Below are 22,907 nucleotides of genomic sequence, written 5' to 3' on the forward strand. Positions count from 1 at the left end.
ATGTTGTGTTTTAGCAGTTACCATATCTTTTACTTTATTTATCTGCTTTTATTGTCTTGTGAAGCACTCTGTAACATCTGTTTTGAGAAGTGCTATATAAATAAATGTATTATTATTATTATTATTATAAAGGATAATTCCTCGTTCTTATTAACAGCCAATTACTGACATGTACTTTTACAGCATATCCAAGCATTATGAGGGGAAAATCCATTTTATTGTAAATGAAGGAATAAAGTTACTGAATTGTACACTGATTTATTTGAATTGATTATATGTATGTGTGTTTTTGTATGTGTATATACTGCGTGTGCATATATGTGTATCTATGTATATATGTCTACAGTATATATATGTATATATAAATAGATTTTATTTTATTTTATGTTTTTTATTTTATTTTATTTATTACTTATGTATATTCTTTTTACTTATTTGATCTTTTTTTGTATATAATATGTTTTTCCTGTATTTATACTGGCTTATTTTATATTAATATTAGGTTTGTTAAGTTTATTTGTACCGAGAATGTTATTATTGGGGACGTTTGTGAATGTTTGTTCTGTTGTTTCAAAATGAACAAAAAAACAATATATATAATATTGAAGAAAAAAAAATGAAGGAATAAAGTGAGACAGTCACCTTTATGTACTAGTTACATAGAACGAGAAAGAAGAAATACTTATAGAAGAAAAAGAAAATACTTTATTGTCTGCTTTTCGTGTACAAAAGGCAGAAATTTGTCTTTGGTTCGAATGTGCAAAAACTGCTATTAAAAGAATACATTAGAACAACAGACCACATCCAGACAGACACACGTTACACATTAAAACACAATACACCACTAATGGCTACATTAAAAAGTAGCACCAGGTAACAGGACTGAATTAAAGTTAAATAAATAGATATAAAGTGCTGTTTGCTGAGGTAGCAGGCTGGCTTCAGAAAGTGTCTGTCCTTACAAATTAAGATACTTTATGGCAACAGGGACAGACAATTTTTTATATTTATTTTTCTTTGCCCTGAGAGCAGCAGCTGAAAGTGGTGATTTAAGGGATGGCTGTGGTGATCTAAGATTTTGCTACTTGGACTGCTTTGCCATGGTGATAGGACAGTGAGGGTCTCTATGCAGCCTGTTATTGTAGTGCCCAGCTTGACTACTTCGGAAAGCTTTGTCTTGCTTTTGACACTTAGCTGCTCGAACCAGGACATAATGTTAAAAGTGAGTACACTTTCAATTAGGTTATTAGTATACACTGTTTAAAGTGCATTGGCTGACCTCTAAACTCCATACAAAGTTCTGACTCTGATCATACTTCAGTGCCAGTGGCAGCATAAAACAGGCAGAATTAATATGAGACTGCCAGGTGTGTCTAGTAACAACAGTGGAGTTAAAGAGCATTTAAAGAGATGTCTTTGGTGTTCTATTGCATACCAGAGGTGGACTAATTGAAGAAATGGTCTCTTTGATAGTAAAACACTGATATTGTTAAAGGCAAAGCTGGAGGATGAAGCGCATGTTCATATTCTCATTTGCATTGCTTTGGCAATGGTGTTGATGTAATTTTCTAAACTAAATTTTCTAAACTTCATAACACCCTGCCTCAGCTCTTTTCAACTGTGGTATTTTCACTAAAGCCCCAGGGCCAAAGCTCATGTTCTCCAACAAGGGTATGCTTTAGTCTAGTTGTTCAGGTAGCACATTTTTGCAAGCATATGGAATTATTCTCATTTAATTGTTGTGCATAATTTGTTGCACAAAGAAAAGACGAAATTAAACAGATGTTGTAAGTGGTTGTATTCCATCCACTGCAAAAAAAATCCTGACTTGCAGCCTATATGCGTCACTGGTGTGCAGTGTTGCAAATGTTATCATCGATGTCCCAACTTCCTACAACAAACTGATGTCAGCATTTGTGGTATTTTCACTTATTGGACATCCAAAGCTGTTCTGTTTGGTGTGAACTTCATTGTAGGAGAAAAGCAGACGTGTTTAAATACCGGTAAGTGGAATATTTTTTATATGTAGGAAGGAATAAAGTGACTGAATTGTACACTGATTTCTTTTAATTGATTATATGTATGTGTGTTTTTGTATGTGTATATACTGCGTGTGCATATATGTGTATGTATGTATATATGTATATAGTATATATATGTATATATAAATAGATTTTATTTAATTTAAATTTTATTTAATATATTTTTTTACTTGTGTATAAGCAGAAAAGCAGATGTGTTTAAATACCAGTAAGTGGAATATTTTTTTATATGTAGTGTCGCTTTTGAAAAATAGGAAATTTGAATTTCCAGATGTTGCATATTGGCAGTTAGTGTAACTTTAATATACGCCTCTGCAAAAAAAAAATGACAGCATTTTACCACAGTAGTATTCCCCTCGATTCAAATTACTTTTGTAGTCTGATTAAATATATCTATTTCTTAAGCTTAATAGCTTTTAACACTTTTGAACCCTTGTGGAAGCCTTATTTTCTAGGTTATTCGCGCCACTAAACGCATCTTCTGTTAGGGTTTGTTCGTTTTGTGTCACAGAATGAAACTGCCGACGGTTCCCCAGACAACATAAAGCGTCACTGTTCAACGGGCGGCGCTGTAATATTAAACAAGCGTTCATTGTGTGTTTGATGGGTCGTCTGCCATCAGAGTGGATCAGTTCAGCAGCAGCAGCGGATGGTACAGATTCAGCTCCGGGTTGCTAGCCTCAAACTGAGATTTGTTCCTGCTTTCTTGTGTTTATGTGAAGCAGAAAGGTAAAGTTATATTTTTTACCAGCGCCTACAGCTAGTTTAGCTACAGTAATGTAAGCTGACAGAGATGTGTAAGGTTAATGTTAACTCTAGTAGCTTAGCAACGATGTGTAGCTGTTAGCTGCTAGCTGCTAGCTGCTAGCTTGTTAGCCGGAAACGGATTTGTCATGGATTAGCTAAAACGGTTAACGGTGCAACACAATAAAACTACACATTATGGCGAGTAAATCATTAAAAAAGTTGTCTCTTTAAATCAGCATAGACTTAGGCAACTATGGTTGTCGCATTTAGCTCATAGTATCATAACATTTAAATACATTTCGCTAACTTAGTTACCCTGACAGGTTAAGTGCTAGCAGTCATTTCCTTTATGAATTAGCTTTGTTAAGAGGATTAGTTTAGTAACAACCAGACTGACTCTCAGTCTGCTCCTATCCATTAGCCATCATTTGAATGTGCTTGCCACACGTATTGTACACAACTTCCTGTAGCCTCTTATAGTTGTAAGATAGATAGGTAGATAGATAGATAGAGAGATAGGTAGGTAGATAGATAGATAGATACTGTAGATAGATAGATAGATAGACAGATAGATAGATACTGTAGATAGATTGATTGATAGATAGATGGATAGATGGATAGAGATAGATAGATGGATAGATAGAGATAGATAGATGGATAGATAGAGATAGATGGATGGATGGATAGATAGATAGATAGTAACTTTATTGATCCTGAGGGAAATTCAAGTTTACAGCATCACAGTTCCATAGTGCAAAACATGTTAGTAAAAAGACAGTAAAAAAGTTAGTAGTGCAAAGTACAAAAAAAAATATACCAGATCTAAAAATACAAGGAGATGAAGAAAACTGTTAAAATTGAATATAGTGCAGGGTAACAGCTGTGATACAGGACTATTAAAAAAGTGAATATACAAATACACATATATATCTATACATATGAATATAGTGCAGAGGAGACTGTTAAAAATGAGTATAGTGCAGGGTAACTCCAGTAGCTTAGTCTAAAGTGCACTGTGTGCACTATTATCTGTCCTGCAGACCGTCCTCCTTTGTCCCCCCAACTCCCTAGAGAGGTGTTGTACAGTTTGATGGCTCGGGGGACAAAGGATTTCCTGAGTCTGTCTGTGGAGCACTTGGGGAGCAGCAGCACTTGGGGAGCAGCAGCACTTGGAGAGCAGCAGCCTTGTTATGTTTGTGTAACACATTATGTAACGCTAAGACATGTGCACATGTTGTTTATTTTTGTTGCTACACCAGAGCAGTCTGTGGAGGTTGTTGAGGGACAGATGAATTTGATAGGTGAGCAAGTCAGTCATTGGCTAACAGCTGTTGAGTCCTAGGCTGTGGACCTGCAGTTCATAATAAACAGTATGCTAGAGAGGAGCTTTTGTTCACTGGTTCATCACAAACACATCCTCTTTCTCTGTTTTAAGATAAGATAAGATATACTTTTATTGTCCCCGTGGGGAAATGTTTCCTGGACTCCGTCCAACTGCAGTTACACACACTATATTAAAACAGCATCAACAACAATAATAAACGATTCCACACAAGACAAGGAAACAGTTCCACAGAAACAGGTGTTTCAACACATACACAGTCCACGTACATAATGGCACATACTATCACACACACCTAGGCAGGTATTGCACCCAGGTAGTGCACTGCACCGTCTACCGTCTTGCCCATATTGCACAGACAATAGCCCAATATTACACAGAGGCAACATATTGCACTGTCCCTATTTAACATATTGCACTGTCCCTATTTAACATATTGCACTGTCCCTATTCAACATATTGCACTGTCCCGATTTAACATATTGCACTGTCCCTATTTAACATATGGGCAGTGCAATATCCCAGTTGAATAAATCTTAAGATGTCATATATTTGCTTATTTGCTTAAGAGACTGAGAAGTTAACTTCCAAGGCACTCCAAGAATTTGGCCAGTGATATTTTTTTCAAGTTGGTTAAAAACTAAACAACCTTAAAATATTGCGTCAATGTGTCTGTACTGTATGATAATATAATTTTCTCCTCATCTCAATCAGGTGACATTGTCTCGTATGGAATGACAACCTCACATAGATATATTGAATCCAAACCAGCGGGTAAGTGTGTTGACACGCTGCAGTCAAAATGCATACCATGTGTCGATTCAGCATGTGTTGATGTACTCATCTGTTGCCTTTGTCCTGTTTCGCAAATATACATTAGCTCGGTTTGCTGACATGGAGTGGCAGACGCCAGCTGTGTCAGAGAAGTTCCAAAGCCGTTTTGGCCGCCGGCCTGGAACAGCGGACAGCGGGGACACTGGTCTTGGCACCTCAGCATCTGACAGCACAGAAGGTGATCACTTTTTAGCTTGTTCTTCCCTTGCCTGTAGCGTGTATTGTGTAACATTGTTTTGAAGTCTGTCTGTCAGTGGTTGAGCTCCAGTTTGCACTCTATACAGACGGAGGTTGGTGCTTCTTGTCAGCTGCATACATGCACTTTTACAGGATATATCTGTGTTTATCATTAAACTTACATACTTTTAAACTGGTATTAGCTTGAAAGTTGAGACCAGTTACATAATGTAGAATGTAGAGAAGCCACACATGGACATCAGACTCAACCACAACCTCTTTATGTGCCGAGGCTGAAAAGACTTTGTCTTCACGTTTGTGTTGGTGTTTCTTAGGCTATTTAAAGAGCGAGAAAAAATGTTCCTGATCCACTGTGGGTGCTCGGGAGATTCGCAGAGGTAGATTAAAGTCCTAGCCAAAAATGCCCCACGGCTCTGCTGCACTGCTCTGGTGTTAAAGTTAATTGGGAGGACGAGGTGTTGGGATGCCAGGACTGGACAGCTAAATGGAAACTGGACCTTGCCTGTGGCATGACATGTGACAGTCAACAAGTTTATGTTATGAGTATTTTAAACGGGAATATCCCACTGGAGAAAATGTGAAATCTCACTAGAGATGGGACGTGTGTGCATGTACTATATTTATGTACACTGAGTGGAAAAAACAACAGACACACAGTATCAGAAAGTTTCCATGTTATTGCTGGTCAGCTGGGGAGGATGGTCTCTTGGGTCAACAGGACACACTATAAAATAATAGACTGAAAAAACATCAGAAGTGTATCAACACTGTAGGGTTTGAACTTCATAAAGATGGTATTTATAGCATGGCTGCCTGATGGAAACTATTCATAACAACTACAAACAGGTCAACAGTTTCCTTACATCAAGTTACATCTATTTGTGTTGGCTTCCCTGAGGTAGTCCTCAGGATACATTTAACTCATCTTTTGCCAATTGTTAAACATGGAGGTGGATCTTTAATGGTATGGTAATCACTCTGAACAGTTGTGTAACAGCGAAGGTACAGTACATGGGTCCATTTTCTACACTTTTGTAATAAGTCTGCACACTCCTGCATCAATTGATTTCTGTTTTTGTGCTTCACTGACCACTGTGGTGAATTAAAAGATCTCTGCACACCTCCCGTCACCAGATGTAAACATCACTAACCCTGAAAGGGAAGGTGTAGAGAACAGCTTGTAATGTTAGTAGTCGCATATCTTCCAAATAACTGAATATGCATAATCTTGAGGTGTCCAGTGTTATCTTACAAGCCCTTAGCACACTGTTCATTGAGCTTGTAAGACAACATTTCTAGGAGGTTTCTAGCTGCATTCAAGCAACTTAGCCCAGCTTCTTATTAGATTCTTAATATTCATCAATTGTTAGGTTTGCATGATTTTGTTCCTCAACCGTGTACATGGTTATGTGATGTTTTGGATGCATTTCCTCCAAAGCTGTTGTCTTCATTTTAGCTTTTTTTTATGAATGTAACTACAGACCTCACTTGTTTAGTTACAACTGCTGGTACTTGTACAGCTTTGTCCAGGCCCTTAAACCGACAGCCGTGCCTAGCAACATGACAATTAGTACCAAATTTAGCCACAATAATGACCTGTTGTAGATAATACCGTGTAGCATACTTCAGGGTGTAAATTAAACAGCTTTGAGGCATGGTCACACATGCACGAAACTAACATTCGCCTCCCATGTGAGACTGTGCCTTTTAGAATACCAAGCATTTAAACAAAAACAAAAAATAAGATGGGAACATTGTTTTTGGATTTAAAACATTGTATTTTACAGCTGCAGGTTCATTTCATTGTGTTATATACTTTCCAAAGGCAGGAATGTCTGTTCAGCAAACATCTAGCAAAAGTTCTTCTTACAGAGTAGTTTAAACTTGTTCTAGCCAGTCATCATGAATCAGTGGAGCCTGGAGGCTTCTTTTATATGTGAAGTTATACCTTGCTGAAAGCTTGATGTTGTTTCCATAATAGTCTTGCCTTTTTACTAATTATTATTATTTTCCTCTGTGATTGAGAAAAAAGTTACTTTCTAGTTTAATGAAGTTGTGGTTTAAAGTGGGCAGGAGAAACGTATCCCATTCAGTTATTGACTTTGGATGGAACTCGTGTGTGATGTTACAGTGGGAGGAGGCAAGGTGCTTAAATAAGCGGCACCCACAGATCACTCTGTAACATGAGAGGTGGGCTATAAATACCCCTAACCTTTCCTGTGTATGCCTGGTTGTGTGTTTGCTCAGAACTTTGGTACAGGCTGGTTTGGCTGTTGGAGGACAATACGATTTTGGGCACAGGGCCTGCCTGCTGCGCCACTGTCAGTCTTGGCTTTCATAGGTCGATTTGGTTCTGTCCAGAAATGCAGAGGACGGACTTTTGTTTTCACTTAGAGCGTTCTGCAGCTGAGCTCACCTCAGTTCAGCTGTAGAAAAAATGCAGCTAATAACATGTTTGTTGCGTTCGAGTGAATGCCGGGTTTCCAGACTTCAACAGGTCTCTCAGGTTTGTAATGCTGTTGAAATCAGAGTTATGTAACTTGGAATTGTGTTGGGGCTTGTGGAGATATCAGTAGGTTGGTTGTAGTGATCTTAGCTGTCTTCTTGAAGTTGATCTGTAAGGTTTCCAAATCATTTTTGTGCATGCTTAATGGAGTGGATTGGGTGCGTACTCTGAAGTCTGAGGGTGCTTCTCTTTTTATGTTAAAGGAATAATCTCAAGAGTTTATGCTACTTAAAAAGTTCTATTGTAACAGACAGTAGATTTGAATTGTTTTACATGTACACTCAGTGGCATGGCAACTAACTCAAGCTTCATCAATGCTATATAGCAACATATGTTTTTGTTAATGATGTAATTCAGAGCTTTTATTCTGCGCATTGGTGTAAGTCTATTATAAGCCTATTCCCTGGGTTGAGTCAGTCAGAGACAGTTAATTCTTTCAGTGGTGACACCTCATCATCAAAGTAGGCCACCCATAAACCCTGCCGCATCTACTTTACATCACTGACTGAAAATAGAGAAAATGGCCCGCAGTAGTGCTCTAGATATTCTGTGCTGATTCAAAAAGGCCTATCTGTATATTGAATAGTGAGAGAATAACAGTTAATTGACTCTCTCTTCTTTTACTCTTTAAAGATTTCTGCAGTTCCAGCAGCAGCCCCCCTTTCCAGCCCATCCGTAGTCAGATCCCCATACCCACTGCACATGTCATGCCATCCACGGCCGGAGCCCCGGCCCCCAAGCCCCAGTCATGTGTCCAGGAGGACTCCCTGTCCTCCGGTGACGGTCACAGGTCTTCCTCTAGCTCCAGAACCCCAAGCGGCTCCACTTCGAAGTCTTCCTCTCTCTCCAAATCTGCATCTTCGCCCAACCTGGATGCTCAGGCCGCTGTGGGAGGCAATCATGTAGGACCAAGGCCAGACTGCCTGAGCCGCTACCGCAGCCTCGTCAATGGGCTGGACCACTCGCTCTTCCCGTCGGATCATACGCGGATGGATGAGGGCCAGAGGTTTGACACCCCTGCTGTGGAGCCTACGCTAAATCAGTCAGCCCTGCTGGGGGGGTTATGCCCTGATGTCAGACTCCGATTACAGGCGACCGGGATTAGAGACACCCCAGACTGTGTGTCTGAGGCCTACAGGGGAGGCATGGAGCACAGCTATAAGGTTCTGCCTGAAGCTAGGCCTGGGCTTCCCGTCACAGCAGAAGCCTCTAATCAGAGGGGCAGTCAGCTCGGTGCGGCCGGATCCGCTGGAGTTTATGCAAACCCTCTCAGCCTGCAGACACAGGCTCTGCTGAGGGAGCACCCAGGCTCCAAAGGTTATGAGCCATTGCGGCAGGACAGATGTGGTGAACTGTCCAGCTGGCAGCAACAACAGCAACATAAGCAGCAACTGGAGAGTTTACGCCTGCAAGTGGAACAAATGCAGGTAAGCATTTATCTTAGATAGGAAATTATACTGCACTAGAGTCACATTAGACACACTTTAGAGTTGTTTTATTTGTTTCATAAATGTCACTGCTCTTTTTGGATCATAGTATAGAGGGTAGACACTCACTCTTTCTGATAATGCCTCCGCTGGGTAGCAAAACAAACTTGTTTTTCTCTGAGGAAAACACCGTAATAATGTAAAGGCCACTGGAGTAGACATGTGAGGCAGTCGGTTGTTTGTGGACATTGAAATCTGGCCAGAAATGTAGTTCCTGACACATATATAGGTCAACATTGCCACTAAACAAAGCCTGAAGCCATACAGACAGCTTGTCCTATTTTATAGCAGGATTTGTCAAGTCAATAAGCAAAATCAAAATCACAAGCACTTCAAAGTATTTTCTGATGTCTGCTGTCAGGTTTATAAAAACAGTTTAATTTTATTAAATGTTTAATTCAGGAAATCCCATGCTTTATCAACACTACACAGCTTGTCACAGCTTCCCTTTTGCAGTCTGTAAAAAAGCTGTCGTAATGGTAAAAAGCTCATTGCACAACAGCTCTGGCAGGTACTGACTGAGTGCCACTCTGGAGTGACTTCCTCGTACTGTGTGTTGACACATTAACTGACATTTTATCACGTATTTTTTTAAAAACTGGGTAGATTATTCTAACGCAAAATCCGATTGGACCCATAGAGGTTTTTACCGTTTGAAGAAATTGTGGAACTTCTTGCACGTTTTAGTCATGATGATCATTCAAACATTGTCTCAAAAACTCCATGATTGGCAGTTCAAGCTCTGAGGGGAACATTCATTCATTCATTCATTCATTCATGGTGCTGAATGTATTCTTAATCTTCACGGCACCAGAATACTGCGTCATTTGGCAGCGCTTTCAGTGTGTGTTGGAAAAAAGACTTTAAATAGTCTCTGAGATGGAATTACACTCTATTCTAAAGGGAGATTGACACTGCTTGATACTCATCAAGTTTTCGTTCTCTTTTGTGATAGCCGTTTGAAATTGACCGTGTTGTTATTGACAAAGTATCTGTTCCTCTGTTGTCAGATGACTGCTGTGATACAAGAATAATTTGATCAGGTGTCAGGCTAAGCAAGGCTAGCGGTAATTCCTGAGCTGTTTGCATTATGTTTTGTGGCTATTTTTAGAGGTTGTGTGTCAACACCTGTATTGTGTGCATTATAAACTATCTATACTGTGCTGAGATAAAGTGTCAGCATTACACAGTTTACTTATTTTCAAGGTTTTTGTAAATCTTGGCATCTCTCATCACCTCTGCATGTTTTCTCCACATGATGCAGCTCTAACTATCACATGCTGCTTGTCTTTTTGTTACAGCTAATGAGTGCTGGAGTGGGCCAGTACCCATCTCTGTACTCGACGCCCGTTCATTCAGATTCTGGCAAGTGGGACGCCCTGGTCAAAGCCAGTGAGAGTCTGCTAAAGGAGAAGGAGCTGATCATCGAGAGGCAAGTGTTTTTTGATGATTTTACGGCTCATGTCGGGACATTCTGGGACTTTTTTTGATAATAATTAAATTCTTAATGCTTTGTGATATACTTCATCTTGACTTGATACTGTGGTATTGTACAATTGAGTCTGTTTAAAGTATTTAACATAGTGGGAGAGAAATTTAAGTATTTAAAGGACCAGTGTGTCACAATTAGGGAGATCTATTGGCAGCAATGGAATATAATATTAATAAATATGTTTTCATTAGTGTATAATCACCCGAAACTAAGAAGCTTTGTGTTTTAATTACCTTAGAATGAGCCGTTTATATCTACATAGACTCTCTACACGGAGTCTGCCATGTTGCACCGCCAGGTTTCTACAGAAGCTCAGAACGGCTTGGGCCGAAGTCGATAATGTTACTTGCTGCCTTCGCCGCCGCTCTCTCTCTCTTGCTTCATCACTCACTTCCCACATACACACACACACTCTAAGCACTGGCTCTGCTCCAAATGACCTACGCTACTCTTACAACAACTGGCTCTAGATAGGGCCATTCAACTTTTTTGCGTTGGCCACTGTAGCTCTCCAACACGCTTGGCACACGGGAGAGGCTTCAGTCTGTTGCAAACTCAACCTCACCACTAGATACCGCCAGATCCTACACACTGTTCCTTTAAATATTTATGTGCTATACAGTGCTTTTAACAGATTGTTTTTCCACAATGTTGCTGACTTTATTGTTTTTCTTGTGTTGACGATGGTTGTATCTGGTCCCGATGCAGACAAAAGCAGCATATGACGCAGTTGGAGCAGCGTCTGAGGGAAAGCGAGCTGCAAGTCCATGGAGCCCTCCTGGGTCGAGGAGCTTCTTATGGAGACATGTGTATGCTGAGACTACAGGTTAGAAAACATGCACAAACGCTGAGAACCCCTGTGTCATTCTGTCATCACCCTTACAAACTATTTTATTTACCCGGTGGCTTTACAGGAGGCTCAGAGGGAGAATGCGTTCTTGAGGGCTCAGTTCTCTGAGCGCACCGACTGCGTCGTAATGGAGAAAGCAGAGGCAGAGCACAGGCTGGGAGCAGTTGAGGCCGAGACGCGTCGACTAACTGACAGCCTGAAGGAGACCTGTGAGAGACACGCGGAGGAGATGAAGAAACAGGAAGAGAGGGTTTGTGCTTGCCTAACACATCCTCTTAACATATACAGTGCTGAAGAAAAACACAGAGAAACATGAAATAAATAAATGACACTGAGAAGTTTAAATGCCAATATTTGTGTTTACAAACCGTTCTATTTTAGTGACATTTATTGGTTGAGAACTGCATTTAAATCTCTGCGCTTTGTTCATGTTAGTTATGAAGAGAAGCTGTTAAAATCCTGTTGAATTTCCTGCCACAACAGTACCAAGACATTCAAACAAAACACTTAACAGGAAACATTTCACTCCCCCACATGATCTGAGATGCTGTTGATAAAATCTCTGTTGAGCTCAGCACATAAATGGATGAATAGACGTTGCGTATAACTGTAGGCATAACGACTTTTTCATAGAGAAAGGTGCCGAAGCGGCTTCCCTGAGGCTAACCTGTGACTGTTTGTGGGAACAGTTTGTCACATGTTTTAACCGTTAGTTATGAATGGGTTACTTGTTTCTTTTTGAGCGTAATATTCCACTTACCGCATTTGCCTATTTGTGCAGATCCGCAGTCGAGACAAGCACATCAACAACCTGAAGAAGAAGTGTCAGAAGGAGACGGAGCTGAAGAGAGAGAACCAGCAGCGTATTGAGACTCTGGAGCGCTATCTAGCGGACCTTCCCACCTTGGAGGACTACCAGAGCCAGAACAAGCAGGTCAGGACAGTTCTGCTCATCCATTCTTACTGGACCAAAGTGTTGTTAAACCGTTAAACCTGGACATGTGTTTGTTTTTTTGTGTCAGCTTGTCGAGGCTGAACAACAGGCGGGTCAGCTCCAAGAGAAGGTACGAGAACTGGAGGTCTGTGTAGAGACGACGCGCTCGCAACTACGGGAAAAAGACGCAACGCTGGAGGATCAGAAGCGCAGGGAGAGGGACCTTCTGACCACCATTACTGAGTATGTACACACACAGTCCAACAACTATGTGCCATCTTGTCAGTGGTGATGTTAATTCAAACAGTAATAAAATAAATAAAATAGTTATAATGCCTGTTATTTTTGTCTTCATCAGTATGCAGCAGCGGGTACAGCAGGGCCTCGAGGATGGAGCCAGGCTGCCTTCTCTGGATGTGGAGAAGCTCCGAGGAGAGAACAATGCTTTGAGAGAGGAGCAGCAGAGACTCAAAAAGGTCTGTTTTCTCTTTAAAAGCACCTTATACATGTACTTGAAATACTCCTTGGACTGTTTTTATTCATGAAGTACAGTGTATATACAAGGGAACTTGATTAAATGGGGCTTATCAATACCATGGTTGAACCTCACATGTTGAGCTAGAAAGTGTTATTTTCTGGTATACCCATGATCTATTTGTCAATAATGACATAATGTCCCTTCTACAGACCTGTATAGCAGCCCCAAAATATTAACAGTACAAGTGAATTGGTTTGATGCCATGTAATTGTAGTTTTACTGTTTATATGCTCGACCCCAAAGTACTTCAGCTTCAAAAAGTTGATCTAGCTGAGAGAGCTTAGAGGAATGAGTGTGTTCATTTCTCTGGAAGTATGTTTCTGTATATTGTGGTTAAAGCGTGTAGCAACAAACGTATAACTATGACAGCAACCAATTGACCAAATGAGAAATGAAGCAAACGAGGGCGTGAGGCAACTCAATTCTTCTTTGTTTAGTTTAACGATGGTTGGCAGGCAATTGAATTGAATTCAAAAACTTTATTAGACAATCGATGACTGTTTGTGCATCAGTGATTAGATTTAAATGACATGACTTTCATCTCTTGAGACATAACGTTACGTTATAGGACCCGCTAGTTTCGATAGCAGTATAGATGAGCTTGGGCCTTATTGATTTTGAGAAATTTGGAAACGGGTCTCGATCTCGGGTATCGCCGGGAAAGAGTGATGTAATTTGATATTAGAAATTAAAGGAATATGAGTTGACTGTTTCTTTATGTGGTTTTAAAACTCAGTTCTTCTCTTTGCAGGTCATTGAGAAGCAGCACCGAATGATGGAACAGCTTGGCTCCCAGATCCAGGTGTTTATCTTCACAATGAGTCTAAATGTTTACCGTCCAGTTTATAGTCTCGTAACATTTGTGAATTATTAATTGTTTGTGTCTGCAGGCTTTGGAGGAGCAGATATCTCAGGAAGAGAACAGCTCTCAGGCTCTCAGAGAAGATGCGTTGGCCAAAGAGCAGAACGTGTTAGAGCTCCACACAGCCATGAAGGAGGTGAGATAATAGACTGTGTCTTAATATAGTACGCAGAGAACCTGCGAGTCCTTAATAAACCTCTTCACAAACTGCCCGACACTTTCACTGGATAACGTTGATCTTGACTGCTGTGTTCCAGCTGTCGGCCCAGAACCAGGAACTGATGGAGCAGAATCTGAACCTGCAGGATCAAATGAGTGATCCAGAGCAGAGGGGCACTAACCAGGCCTCCTCTGATCTGCAGCCAGCGGGGGCTCGTCTCACCCAGAGGCTTCATTTAGAGATCGCCTCCTGCCTCAGTGACCTGCGCTCCCTGTGCAGCATCCTGACCCAGAGAGCTCAGGGTCAAGACCCCAACCTCTCCCTGCTGCTCGGTCTCACATGTAAGCACTGCTTCAGTTTTTACTCTTTCAATGTCATAAATTGTTTCAGGAAATAGTCAGTGTTGTGAGATAGGGCTGTAGGCCTACTGAATGTTTTTTTGTTTGTTTACTTTCAAAGCTATTGAGGTTTTTGAATGAAGCTTTGAATGTTTGTTGTCATATTTTATGACGTCATCACCCTGAAACAAATTTAAATAGTGCTAAGTGTATCATCAGATTATTTATTTATATATATATATTTTTTTTTTAGGGCTGTCAATTGATTCAAATATTTAAGCGCGATTTAATCGTATGATTGTCCATGATTAATCACAATTAATCGCAGATTAAACACATTTTTTATTTAATACTCTTATCAACATGGGAGTGGTCAAATATGCTTGCTTTAGTCAAATGTATGTATATATTTATTATTGGAAATTAATGAACACAAAACAATGACAAATATTGTCCCGAAACCCTCACAGGTACTGCATTTAGCATAAAACAATATATCCGAATCATAAAAGGGCAAACTGCAGCCCAACAGGCAACAACAGCTGTCAGTGTGTCAGTGAGCTGACTTGACTATGACTTGCCCCAAACTGCATGTGACTATCACAAAGTGGGCATGTCTGTAAAGGGGAGACTCGTCATGGGTACCCATAGAACCCATTTACATTCACATATTTTGAGGTCAGAGGTCAAGGGACCCCTTTTGAAAATGGCAATGACAGTTTTTCCTCGCCAAAATGTAGCGCAAGTTTGGAGCGTTATTTAGCCTCCTCCGCGACAAGCTAGTATGACACGGTTGGTACCAATGGATTGTACCTTAGGTTTTTCTAGTTTCATATGATGTCAGTATCTTTACTCTAGCTTTAAAATTGAGCCCGCTACAACCTCCGAAATATAAATTGCGTTGTGGTGTTGAAGAAAAAAGTGGCATTAAAACAAATTTGCATTCACATGTTATTATCATGTTAACTTTTGACAGTCCTACTAATAATAATAGTGTAGCTTAATCTTTATCTGTCTCAACTGTATAGTTTTACCAAGTGTAAACAGAATGAATACATACTATTCAATGTTATGAATGAAGCTTCAAACTATTCGATACAGCCCTATTGTGAGATACTAAAGTGTGGAGAATTGTACAACATGCATCAGAGTCGTGTTTTTGTTTTTCCAGCGCCCCCACCGGTGGCCGGGCAGGACGAGGACTGGATGAGTCCGGAGGTGCTGCAGAAGAAGCTGGTTGAAGCTCAGCAGCTCCGTCGGGATGTCGAGGAACTACGCAATGTAATACTGGATCGGTACGCGCAGGACATGGGGGAAAACTGCATCACCCAGTAACCTCGCCACCCAGGTGACATAGGAAACTTGCCTCACTTCACCGCTGAAGCATCCAAAACAGGCTCGTCTTTCATGACTAGTTACTGAATGTCAGAAAGAGGACTGGATTTAAATTTTCTTAAAATGAGGACAGAGGAAAGCCCAAATGGTTTAGCTTCTACTTCGACTGACTGTACGTCGAATCTCAAGCCTGCCTGTAGCTCAGCTCCCTCCCAACCCCCCCCCCGGTGAGTTCATCTATTTCAGTCCAAAGGCTAACGGAAAATAACTTACCTCTAATACTTGATCCTTAAGCATTGTGCTTGTGTTTTTTTTATTAATGATGACATGGATTCTGTCAGTTACCAAACAGTCTTATACCTTTTTGTTCCACTCTAGTGGATAACTATTTGTGTAGAAGTCCCACAAATATAATTTATTTAAATCTTTTAATTTCCCTCTCGAAGGGGAATTATCCAAGAAGTGGTTGACAATCAACTGAAAATATTTTAACCTGTGCTTTTAACCGAGTTCACAAGTAAATGTTACTAACCCGCCATTATTTAAAATGGTGAACACTGTAACATGAGACTCTGCTGTGAGGTATAAGACTCGATACTGACGGGTTTAATACCAAATCAGCTTTTTTCTCACACCAACAGGCCTACAACCGTTTTATTACCAAAGAAAAACTGTGGTTCGAAGCAGTTGTGCAAGTCTGTGAATGTCTGTGAACGCTTCTCTCTGCTGCAGGTCTCGTTCTGAATGAACACCAACATGTGCCTTTCTGTCACATTTTGCAACCACAATGCTAATTCATTTTTTTTAGACCAACCACAAAGGGCTGTTAGCAGCTGACTCTTCCAATACGACCTTTCTCTCAGCGTATCAACCAGTGGGATAGTCAATACATTCCCTGACTCTGAATGTAGCAGATAACTCTGGGCCGCAACACAGAGCGTGTGGAGGCCTCTACACTGTTTTTTGTTTCCTGGTAGATTAAATGAGTTTAAACTTCTTCAGTGATCTTTATAGAATCTGCTTCGCGTAGATGAATAACGTCACAGTTTACTGTACATTTCAGGTTGTTAACGGCTGACTCGCATTTGACAGAGTAGTTAACTGTTTGATAAATGTATGACTGAGAAACAGTATTAACCTTTTAGTATTATTTATTTTTTATCGTTTGCATTGACAACTCGGTGTGAAAGCCTCCTAATGTGTTGCTGTAATAATGTTGCTAATGTGTTTTGAGCAAACCTGTGTAAAGGTCCCATGAAGTGGCTTTTAGATTGTAATTTTCTCCTGTGGTTTGACGTGTTTCATGTTAGATACGATGTTTGGGGCTGATGATAGGAGAGGTTAAAGATCGGCAGCAGTCATTGAGGGTCCTTCACCTTCTTCAGGTGGAAGAGTTTTAATCCCATGTGATGATGATGATGATGATGGGAGGGGTTGGCTGGATCACCCCTAAATCACCAATCACATTGTCCTGGATGGAGTTTTATATTTGTCCCGAGTGCAGGATAAGCCATTTAAAAAAACAAAACGTGACACTTTACAGGAAGAGAAAGGGATTTTAATATAAATATATGCAACAATGACCTTTTATTTGACAAAAATGAACACACCCCAGGGACACACACAAGCCATTTTTCATTTCATGGGACCTTTAAAAAAACTTGAGTAGCACAAGATTTATCTTTGGAAAGTCAGGCTCCGCATGCCTTAACATCTCAAACAAAAGGGAAAAAAGATGTTTATATTTTCATACTTTTGTCCTTGTTTGTATTTGCATATTTTAGAAATAAAGATTTTCGACATTTTGTTTCGAATTTATGTTTGATTTCATTTTGATTGATTTTTAAATACATTATTTTAATCCCTTCTGTTCAGGAAGCTTCAAGTACCAGCTTTCTATAGCTGGGGATTGCAGCGATTTGATATGCAGGATCGGTACCGGCTGTGAAATCTTATTAAGCGGATTAAGCAGATCAGGTGTCGACCATGAGATGATCGCTTTACATAAAGTATTTCTTTCGTCAGTGTCATAAAATGTAAGCCAGTGTTTCCGCTATCGGTTACATTCATTCAGTCACGGTGGACCACCAACTCAGACTTTAGAGGCACAGCGAACCCTCTCCTCATGTTACGTAACATAAAAAGGCAGACGTCAGTGTCCCGGTATTAATGCTGGCTCAGTCACACTATCATGACTTACTGGGACACTTGAATATAACGAAGCCAACGTTAATGTCATTAGGAACGCCTGTGCTGTGAGTCTGCTGTGAAGAAGGCGGATACGTAACCTTTTATAGCTTTATTTTATTGGCTTCAGTCAGTGAATGAGGGTGTTGCCTCCTTCGCAGCAGCAGTGTAGCATTAGTCGTGAGTCCACATGATGGGAGCGTCTGGCGGTCATCATCGTAGCAGCACTGCGGGTACGCACTGATGATGTCATAACCGGGAAGAGCAGCCCCTCTGCAATGCAAGAAACAAACCGGGTGTCACATGTTGTGAAGACAAAAAGATGTCATTGCAGGAGGACGTTGTCTCACCTGAGTTTGTCCAGATGCTGCCGCAGGTCGCCGATCGTTTCTGAGAAGGACATCTTCAGTATGTAAGTATGATTTCCGTCTTCTGACTTCACCTTGAGCGTGATGACATCACGGGCGGACGAAGGACGGTCAGGGCTGGACATCTGCAGTCTAGAGACAGGAAACAATCAATGTAATATTCATTACATGGGGGTGTAACCCAAAGGCAGTACACACTTGATATTATGATAATGGCTCTCAGACTGGTCTGATCACAAGCTAGCGACTGCTGGCTGTCCATGGTGACCTGCCCTATTTTTCAGACCAGTGCATACAGTAATCTCCACAATCTGGACAATCAGCCGCTGCAGTATTTCAATCAGCCTTTACATCATGTAGTGTGTTCTTGGATCTAGTAATTCCTTTAACCCCATCAACCCAGTTTTTCGACATGATTGTAGACATAGTGATTTGAACACAGTTCGACAACATCGTATACTGTGTATACAGTATGTCTTGTATCTTACACCGAGTGACTTATTAAACCCAAGATGCAATATATTTCAAGGCAATACGTTTAGATCAAATGGAAATATTCTAGATCTGTGCATCATTTTATAGTGTACACCAAATTCATCCTGACCTATTTTGTATCTTTAGAAACTTTGGAGTATCCTCTATCGGTTGGAGGAATGAAAATTATATATTATAAATAGATTTTATTTTATTTTATGCTTTTTAATTTATTTATTTTTTACTAGTGTATATTCTTTTTTCTTTATTTATATATTTTTTGTATGTAATATGTTTTTCCTGTATCTATACTAGCTTATTTTATATTAATATTAGGTTTGTTAAATTTCTTTGTTTGTTCTGTTGTTTCAAAATGAACAAAAAAACAAATATAATATTGAAAAAAAAAAAAAAGATGATATATTTAAAAAGAAAATCAGTGTTTACATAATGGATGACAACATTTTTATACCTGTATTTCATCGCTTGCAGTGCCGGCGTGTCTATGAGGATCACCGAGTTGCTGCTCTGGGCGTCAGATGAACCCTAGTCAAATCACTCGTTAGATAATGAGCACACTGAGGTGAGTGTACGTTCAGCACAAGCACAGACAGGCAAGATAGTGCACTATAGTGATCATCTCCTAAACACATATAAGGCCTATAGGTTCAAAAATGCTTTTGTTAAGTCCTTGGAATGAGGTGGATCCTCTCTGCTCGCTGCTCACCTGCAGGGCAGCCTTCAGCGAGTCCCTGATATCAATCACACGACCGGCCTTCACCACCACCTTTGGTAACCTGTTCAGGAACTGATCCATGCCCAACTTCTTCCCTGTGGCTGGAAAACAAAATATGAGGACACCAATGAATGCTGAGGACTTTCACTTTTTTGGTTGTATCTGGGTAATGCAAGCAGGACAGACCAGGTAACTGAGAGCTGACGGCATTTGATGATTCATCATTCTCCCCATGAACAGCCTGTCCTTCGCCAGGAAACTTATTCCACGTTGGCTTGGAGATAAAATCCTCATCTCGCCTGTCATGAACCTGCACAAAAAATATTATAAGAAGTACGTAAGAATATACACAGTTGCTCACAGACAAATAGAAACAAACCTCAAAAGGCACACCGTCTGGAAACCTTTCTTGAAGCTCAGATGGAAAATACCCATCCATCAGATCTTGCATGCACTGCTGCAAAAAAACAAAGAAAAAGGATTTGAACCACCAAAGAATCCAGGTGAAAGTATACAATTATTTCCTGTGATACTTTAGTATGCCAACCTGGGTGCTGTGCCCCCGATAAGAGCGGAAAGGACCGCCAAACATGACGATGCCGTTGCCGTAGAGACTCAGTTGAATAGGATCCTTTTTTGCCAGATGTGCCCCCGTGGCTGTCGATTGTACAAAACACTCTCCATCCCCTGCCAGGATGTTCAGCTCCTTGATCCTCTGCAGCACCAGGTCAAAGTTCATGCTGAAGCTCCTGACCCCAGAGGCGTCTTGTAAAGGGAAGATACCTAGCATTTTAGGAATCATTTTAGGTAGAAGAAGCCTATAAAGATGACAGCAGATGGAAGCTATACCTGGCTGCCCGAGGCCTCTCTCTAAGTTACGTTGCTGCTCACTTTCAGTCGACTCACTGCTCTCACCGTCTCCCACCCAGATCAAACCATAGTCATTCAGGAAGCTCTGCAAGATATAGAGGTCAACAGAATTCAGTACGGTGTAATCACAATATTAACATGTTAATGAAATGTTTTATTAAATCAACTCACATCCATTTCACACACTTGATCCTGCAGCTGTTGGCACTTTATTTCAAGATCGTCTCTGCCACTCACATCATGGGCGCTCTCTAAATCCACACACAGCACACAAAATGCAGCCAAAATCAAACCCTTTTATTTTGAAATTCAGGCTAAATCAAACTGAGGTCTGTAGATGTTACCTGATTCTTTCAGAAGACTCAGCTTTTCCTCCAACACGGAAATGCTTTTATCCTTTTTGGAAGAAATGTGAAAGTGAGAGTTTGACATGTTTGAAAGATTTTGCTATTCATCAGGAAGGAGGTATGTATGTGTGCTTTCACCTTGCGCTCGATCTCCTGTGCTTGGCACCGAACTGTTCTCTCTAGCAGGCTCACCCGCTGCATCATGGCAGACATTAGCTCGAAGTCGCTTGGTGGAGCACCTGAATATCAAGCACGTAAAAGCATCTTTTGCACTCTTCAAGATATATATATTTTTTTTCATATAGTAAGCTAAACATTTAAGTTTGTTCAACAAAACAATTTATAGAAGATATACTTTGGAATTAATAAACTTTGTATTAACTTATACCTTTCTTTAATGGGGCTTTTGACTTTGAAGTGGAGGCCTCATTGGCTGCATCATCATCATCATCATCATCATTATCATCAGCCAATGCAGACTGAAGTTCTGAGAAAAAAACACAAAAATATGTTAAAGTATAAAATCCGTTTGTCACAGTAGTGTGATAACCAGTGGTGGAATATAACTAAGTACATTCACTCAAGTACTGTATTCAAGTACAAATTTGAGGTACTTGTACAGCACCTTATCTTTTCATGCTGCATTATACTCCACTTCATTTTAGAGGAACATATTCTACTTTTTAGTCCACTACAACTGTTTGACTTTACATACAAAACATATGAAGAGCTTATAAAACATGATGCTTCATTACGGATTAAAGCTGGAAAAGCACAGGTGGAATCAATGACATTAATGACAGCCAGAATGTCTGCTGTGAAACGGGTCTATTAGAGCTGAAACACTTATTTGATTAATGAGTCAATTGACAGACAATTAGAAGAGTAATTTTTCATTAAAAAATACCAAACTTTTCATGGTTCCAGCTTGTCAAATGTGAAGATTTGCTGCTTTATCCGTGTCATTATTATATTTTTTTATTTGTGAAAAGCAATGTGAAGGTGTCACTGTGGGCTTTCACAGAAACAATTCACAATTTCTCTTTTGTCAGAGATTGGTCAGGACAATAATCAGCTGCTTCAACTCCATCTTTCTGATCCATTCGTAACACACTCCTAAACTGGATCCAAGCTGTAATTTCTAAAATGTTCAGTGAGAAATATATTCTTCTAAATACGCCCACAACAGTAAGGTTTTCTGCAGTGCCTCAAACCCACTCAGGCACATCAATGATGGGTAAAAACAAAATGTAAAAGTTAAACTCAATAAAAGCCAGCATGTATTCCCCAAGTGCCTTGCCTACAAAAGGTGTATTTGCATATCTAGGCAACAGACTAGAAAGTGTAACACAGGAAATACACATAAATTAACAGCATTCGTATCATTATGTAACAAAGTTTTACAAACCAAACAATTAACCCATAATGAAAAGAATCACTAGTTGCAGCTTTATAAATACAAATTGTTAAAAAATTAGCTCCACCTCAATCAACTACGACAGTAAACTGCTGTTTACACATTAATGCATGAATATAATATCATAATAATCTGATGATATATAATAGTAGAAGATCCACTTACTATTGATAACTTAAGCACATTCTCGTGATTACACTTTCACTTAATATTGTCAATGCAGGACTTTTACTTGTAATGGAGTATTTTCACAGCGTGCTATTAGGATCAGAATACTTCCTCCACCACTGGTGATAAGTGCTGTTTTAGTGACCTGTCATTGCAGTATAATACCTTTATGTGTAGTATAAGATTTGACTAGAGACCTACCTTTTAACAGATTCCTCTTGAAAGGCACTTTTGGTCTGCCCCTGCAGGTCAAAGACAGTTTAGTGTTCAGCTATATGACTTCTTCACAGTTGGATGTTTCTCAGTGAATATAACCTACCATTGCTCATTCACAGGGCCCTGTAGTGGAGTGCGCCTTGTCTTCTTCAGCATCGACAAAGGTGAGCTCATTTTACCTGAGACAGGTAAACTCCTAGACCTAAATATCCCAAACTGGCTCGACTAGGCCTCTTTAACAGGGTGTTTCTTTCAGTTTGTTTGGAGTCTGTTGCCATTAGCAACGCAGAGCAGGCAGCTGATGCTGTAGAATGAGGGGATGCTGCAGTTCCTGCTTCATCCAGCAGGAGGTCGCTGTTTCTATCCATCACTCTGTCAACTTGTCATATGCAATATCATTTTATGACTTGTTCGTGACTGTTTTTTTTTTTTTGCATGAAACAAGCAACAACAACAAAA

General features: G+C 40.1%; 2 protein-coding genes across 4 annotated transcripts; one reads left to right on the plus strand and one right to left on the minus strand.

The window, feature by feature from the left end:
* The first annotated feature begins 1,925 nt into the window (after nucleotides 1-1,925).
* On the plus strand, nucleotides 1,926-17,470 carry cep85 (centrosomal protein 85). 3 transcript variants are annotated; one of them, XM_074654143.1, is made up of 14 exons: nucleotides 1,926-2,003; nucleotides 4,846-4,905; nucleotides 5,012-5,143; nucleotides 8,303-9,096; nucleotides 10,458-10,588; nucleotides 11,357-11,474; nucleotides 11,563-11,748; nucleotides 12,280-12,432; nucleotides 12,521-12,675; nucleotides 12,791-12,908; nucleotides 13,722-13,772; nucleotides 13,861-13,968; nucleotides 14,090-14,333; nucleotides 15,502-17,470. In XM_074654143.1, exons 2-14 carry the CDS (start codon nucleotides 4,866-4,868, stop codon nucleotides 15,663-15,665), a joined length of 2,394 nt encoding a protein of 797 aa, XP_074510244.1. In that variant the 5' UTR covers nucleotides 1,926-2,003; nucleotides 4,846-4,865; the 3' UTR covers nucleotides 15,666-17,470. The 3 variants fall into 3 exon arrangements, with proteins under 3 accessions (XP_074510244.1, XP_074510243.1, XP_074510245.1); XM_074654142.1 differs by lacking the exon at nucleotides 1,926-2,003 and adding an exon at nucleotides 2,629-2,771; XM_074654144.1 differs by lacking the exons at nucleotides 1,926-2,003; nucleotides 4,846-4,905; nucleotides 5,012-5,143 and adding an exon at nucleotides 7,299-7,669.
* On the minus strand, nucleotides 17,208-22,725 carry ubxn11 (UBX domain protein 11). The gene is made up of 14 exons (XM_074654145.1): nucleotides 22,552-22,725; nucleotides 22,434-22,474; nucleotides 21,036-21,134; nucleotides 20,786-20,886; nucleotides 20,645-20,696; nucleotides 20,472-20,551; nucleotides 20,280-20,385; nucleotides 19,978-20,195; nucleotides 19,810-19,887; nucleotides 19,617-19,740; nucleotides 19,422-19,525; nucleotides 19,167-19,240; nucleotides 18,203-18,352; nucleotides 17,208-18,125 (listed from the first exon to the last, which is right to left on the minus strand). Exons 1-14 carry the CDS (start codon nucleotides 22,620-22,622, stop codon nucleotides 17,957-17,959), a joined length of 1,467 nt encoding a protein of 488 aa, XP_074510246.1. The 5' UTR covers nucleotides 22,623-22,725; the 3' UTR covers nucleotides 17,208-17,956.
* Between the last annotated feature and the right edge of the window lie 182 nt (nucleotides 22,726-22,907).

The sequence above is a fragment of the Sebastes fasciatus genome, chromosome 12 (genome assembly GCF_043250625.1).
Source record: "Sebastes fasciatus isolate fSebFas1 chromosome 12, fSebFas1.pri, whole genome shotgun sequence".
In the NCBI taxonomy this organism is placed as follows: Eukaryota; Metazoa; Chordata; class Actinopteri; order Perciformes; family Sebastidae; genus Sebastes; species Sebastes fasciatus.